General features: G+C 69.4%; 1 protein-coding gene across 5 annotated transcripts in view; it reads right to left on the bottom strand.

The window, feature by feature from the left end:
• Positions 1-1,227: 1,227 nt before the first annotated feature.
• Positions 1,228-5,109, bottom strand: part of LOC136113912 (adhesion G protein-coupled receptor L1-like) — a 54,605-nt gene continuing 50,723 nt past the window's right edge. For 4 of the 5 annotated variants that reach the window (XM_071800609.1, XM_071800606.1, XM_071800607.1 and 1 more), the window contains one exon: positions 1,228-4,577. In XM_071800609.1, the coding sequence (XP_071656710.1) occupies positions 2,776-4,577 (1,802 nt within the window). In that variant the 3' untranslated portion in view covers positions 1,228-2,775. The remainder of the gene's footprint in view (positions 4,578-5,109) is intronic. The other variant, XM_071800610.1, reaches the window with a different exon arrangement.

Raw genomic sequence — 5,109 nt, 5'->3', positions numbered from 1 at the left:
GCGTGTCCTGGATCAGAGGGGGCGTGGCCAAGGGAACAGAGGCCCAGGCCCCCAGGTGACGGGACCCCAGGGTTCGGGGGCGGGCCCAAGAGGGGGCGGAGCCAAGAGGGGCGGAGCCAAGAGGGGGCGTGGCTAAGAGCGATCGCTTGGTTCGAAGTGATTCCTCGATTCTCTGATTCTTTTATTCTTCGATTCCCCCCCCGTGACCCCCGTGTCACCCCCCATGTCCCCTGTGTCCCCCACCCCCGTGTCACCCCCATGTCCCCTGTGTCCCCCCACTCCCGTGTCACCCCCATGTCCCCTCCACGTCCTCTGTGTCCCCCCACCCCCATGTCACCTCCCATGTCCCCTGTGTCCCCCCAGCCCCGTGTCACCCTCCATGTCCCCTCCAGGTCTCCTGTGTCCCCTACCCCCGTGTCACCCCCCATGTCCCCCGTGTCCCCTATCCCCATGTCACCCCCATGTCCCCTCCAGGTCCCCTGTGTCCCCCCCACCTCCGTGTCACCCCCCATGTCCCCTGTGTCCCCCCACCCCCGTGTCACCCCCCATGTCCCCTGTGTCCCCCCCCATGTCCCCTGTGTTCCCCCACCCCCGTGTCACCCCCCATGTCCCCTGTGTCCCCCCACCCCCGTGTCACCCCCCATGTCCCCTGTGTCCCCCCACCCCCGTGTCACCCTCCATGTCCCCTGTGTCCCCCCCCATGTCCCCTGTGTCCCCCCACCTCCGTGTCACCCCCCATGTCCCCTGTGTCCCCCCACCCCCGTGTCACCCTCCATGTCCCCTGTGTCCCCCCCCATGTCCCCTGTGTCCCCCCACCCCCGTGTCACCCCCCATGTCCCCTGTGTCCCCCCCCATGTCCCCTGTGTCCCCCCGACCCTGTGTCACCCCCCATGTCCCCTCCAGGTCTCCTGTGTCCCCCCACCCCCGTGTCACCCCCCATGTCACCTGTATCCCCCCAGCCCCGTGTCACCCTCCATGTCCCCTGTGTCCCCCCACGTCCCCCATGTCCCCCCCATCCTGTGTCACCCCTCATGACCCCTCCAGGTCCCCTGTGTCCCCCCCCACCCCCGTGTCACCCCCCATGTCCCCTATGTCCCCCCCACCCCCGTGTCACCCCCCATGTCCCCTGTGTCCCCTCCACCCCCATGTCCCCTCCAGGTCCCCCATGTCCCCCCACCCCCTGTCCCCATGTTCCCCCCCATACAGAGTTGGTGGCTCCGACCTGGCTCCAAGAACTGGTGTCACCTTTATTGGTTCCCATCCGTGACCGTCCCCACGGTGCCCTTGACCCCGTGGTGACCCTGACCCCGTGGTGCCCTTGACCGCACGGTGCCCTTGACCCCGCGGTGACCCTGACCCCACGGTGACCCTGCTCATGTCCCCAGTGGCCACGGCCACCCCTGCGGTGACCCTGGTGGCCCTGGCTGTCCCTTCGGTGGCCCTGGTGTCCCCATGGTGGCCCTGGTTGGCCCCTGATGTCACCATCCCTGTGGTGGCCCCATGGTGGCCTTGGTGGCCCTGTGGTGGCCCCATGGTGGCCTCGGTGGCCCCATGGTGGCCTTTGGTGGCCCCGTTGTCCCCTGCGCTTCCTCCGGTTTCGTTGGTTTGACGCACTCGACCCAAAGTTGGTTTGGCAGAATTTTGGGGGGGGGGTGGGGAGGGGGACCCCCAAACCTGGGGGGGGGAGGGGAGGGACCCCAAGATCTAGGGGGGGTGGGGGGGGGGAAATTCCCGTCCCCCCCAAATGTGGGGTCCCCATTGGCCGGTGGGTTGTGGGGTGTCCCCCCTGCCCTGGGATAAGGGGGGGACACCCCAAAACCTGGGGGGGGGGCTGGACCCCGTGTCCCCCCCAAATGGGAGCTTGAAGGGGTCCCCAAAATATGGGGGGGGGTGTAAATACTGGGAGGGTCCCCCAAAGTCTGAGGGGGGTTCCCCAAAATTTGGGGGGTTCCCCAGATCCCAAAGCCCTGGGGGGTTCCCTCAAACCTTTGAGGGGGGGTCCCCAAATTCGGGGGGGTTTGCAGAGTCCAGGGGGGTCCCCAAAACTTGGGGAGGGATCCCCAGATCCCAGGGGGGGATCCTGAAGCCCTGGGAGGGGGGGGTCCCCAAAATATTGGGGGAGTGGGGCCCCTAAATACTGGGGGGCTCCCAAATTGAATGGGGGTCCCCAGACTCTGAGGTGGGTCCCCAAAACTTGGGGGGGTCCCCAGATTCCAGGGGGGTCCCCAAGCCCTGGGGGTCCCCAAAATACAGGGGGGGGTCCCAAAACTTGGGGGAGGGTCCCCAAATCCCAGAGGGGGGTCCCCAAGCCCTGGGGGAGGGGGGGGTCCTTGTCCCTTTGCTCCCCCCCCCCCTCCATTTTTGGGGTTCATTCCCGGGGGTCCCCCCATCCCTATGTACAGCGCGGCGAGGCCCCCCCAAGCTTGGGGGGGGGGGGGGGGCGCTTGTGCTTGCAGGGGGGGCCCCGCCGGGATGGGGGGACCCCCGGGGGGGGGTTGGGTATTTTTGGGGGGGGGGGGGGCCCCCCCCGTGCCTCAGTTTCCACGGGTGGGGGGGGCTGGTCCATTTACATCTATATTACAAGGACAATGTGTCTCTTTTTGGGGGGGAATGTGGGGGTTTTTGGCAACAAAAGTGTCGGCCAGGGGAGGGGGGGGTCCCCATTTTGGGGGGGGGGTTCAGCCCCACTCCCCCCCCCCCCCCCTTCACCCCAGCTCGGTGCTGCCAAGGACACGGGGGCCCCCCCCCGATGGCTTTTGGTGGGGGCCCCCCCCCTCAAAATGGGGCCGTGTCCCCCCCACCCCCACACGTCCAGGGTGGGGGGCACGAGGAGCCCCCACCCCCCCCAGGTCCAGTGTTTTTTTTGGGGGGGGGGGGCACGAGGACCCTCGTGTCGACACGGGGGGTGGGGGGGCACGAGGGGCCCGTGTCCGGCTGGGGGGGGCAAGGAGGGGCCCTCGTGCGAGGCTGCGTCCTCGTGCAAGGCCGGGTCCTCGTGCAAGGCCGGGGTGACGTGGGAGGGCGGGTCCTCGTGCGACACCGAGTCCTCGTGCGAGGCCGGGTCTTTGCTGGAGGCGGGATCCTCGTGCAAGGCCGGGTCCTCGTGCAAAGCTCGGTCTCCGGGTGAGGTTGAGCCCCCGTGCAAGGCCGGGTCCTCGTGCAAGGCCGGGTCCTCGTGTGAGGGGAGGACGACGTGCGAGGCTGAGGCCCCATGCGAAGTGAGGTCCTTGTGTGAGAACGGCCCCCGGTGCGAGGCCGAGCCCTCGTGCGAGGCCGGGTCCTCGTGCAAGGTCGGGTTTTTGCCTCAGGCTGGATCCTCGTGCAAGGCCGGGTCCTCGTGCAAGGCCGGGTCCTCACGCGAAGCCGGGTTCTTGCACAAGTCTGGGGCTTTGTTTCGGGCTGGATCCTCGTGCAAGGCCAGATCCTTGCTTTCCTCCAGCTCCTCGTGCAAAGCCCGGTCCTCGTGCAAGGCCGGGTCTTTGCTTCAGGCTGGATCCTCGTGCAAGGCCGGGTCCTTGTGCAAGGCCTGGTCTTTGCTTTACTCCGGCTCCTCGTGCAAGGCCAGGTCCTCGTGCAAGGCCGGATCCTCGTGCAAGGCCAGGTCTTTGCTTTAGGCTGGATCCTCGTGCAAGGCCTGGTCTTTGCTTTACTCCGGCTCCTTGTGCAAGGCCAGATCCTCGTGCAAGGCCTGGTCTTTGCTTTACTCCAGATCCTCGTGCAAGGCCAGGTCCTCGTGCAAGGCCGGATCCTCGTGCAAGGCCGGGTCTTTGCTTTCTTCCGGCTCCTCGTGCAAGGCCAGGTCCTCGTGCAAGGCGGGATCCTCGTGCGAGGCCGGGTCTTTGCTTCGGGCTGGATCCTCGTGCAAGGCCGGGTCCTCGTGCGAGGCCGCCGCCCCCCCCCGCATGGCCGAACCCCCTTCCGAGGCCGCTCCCCCCCCCGGGGCGGGTCCCTCGTGCAAAGCCTCGTGCGAGGAGGGGGGGTCACAGGCTGGTCACCAACTGCATCTGCCCGTCGGGCTCGGCCCCCCCCGGCCCCTCGGCGCCCCCCCCAAAGGCCTCGGGGCTGTGGCGCCGGGCGGGGGGGGGGCACACGGGGGGGGCCCCCCCCGAGATAAGGGGGGGCGGGGGGGGGCAGCTCGGGGCTGCTGTCGGGATAGTCCCGCGGCGGGGGGGGGTGCCGGGGGGGGTCGGGGGGGGGTCCCAGCCCCCCCTGCGCTCGCGTCAGCTCTTGGTACAGGAGTCCCAGCTCGGGGGCGCCGGGGGGGGGCTCGGCGGGGGGTGGAGGGGGCGGGGGGGGCGGGGGGTGCGTGGGGGCCCCCCCGCCGTGGGTGCCCCCCCCGGCGTGGGCGCCCCCCCCGCGCAGGTTGTTGTGCACCAGCTCCGAGATGATCATCTTCTCCAGGGCCGCCGCGTCCGGGGGGGGGCCCCGGCGGCCATCGGGGGGGGGGCCCGCACCCCCCGCCCCCCCCCGGCCGCCCCCCCCGCCCTCGGGCCCCCCCCGCAGGCTGTAGCTGTTGTTGAAGTTGCCGTTGAGGGGAAGAGGCTCCGGGGGGTCGCGGGGGCCGCCCGGGGGGGGCTCTGCGGGGAGGGGGGGTCAGTGGGGGGGAAATTGGGGGGGGGGGGCACAAAGGGGTGGGGAATGAAGTGGGGGAGCAAGGGGACCCTGGGGGCACAAGAGTGGGGGAGGCAACAAGGGCAGTGGGGGACATAAGGGTGGGGGGGGGCACAAGAGTTCGGGGGGCACAAGAAGACTGGGGGGGCACATGGGTTTGGGGGGCACAAGGAGGGGCTCATAAGAGTGGGGGGGCACAAGAGTGGGGGGGCACGAGGAGACTTGGGGGGCAAAATATGGGGGGGCACAAGGGGGGGAATGAAGTGGGGGAGCAAGGGGACCCGGGGGGCACAAGAGTGGGGGGGTGCAAGGGGAGTGGGGGACATGGGGGGGCATAAGGGTGGGGGGGGGGCACAAGAGTTGGGGGGGCAGAAGAAGACTAGGGGGGCACATGGGTTTGGGGGCATAAGGGGGGGCTCATAAGAGTGGGGGGGCACAAGAGTGGGGGGGGCAACAAGGGGAGTTGGGGACATGGGGGGCACAAGATAGGGGGGCACA

Source organism: Patagioenas fasciata, chromosome 32 (genome assembly GCF_037038585.1).
Source record: "Patagioenas fasciata isolate bPatFas1 chromosome 32, bPatFas1.hap1, whole genome shotgun sequence".
Taxonomy (NCBI): Eukaryota; Metazoa; Chordata; class Aves; order Columbiformes; family Columbidae; genus Patagioenas; species Patagioenas fasciata.
This window is presented reverse-complemented; position numbering and strand designations above follow the sequence as displayed.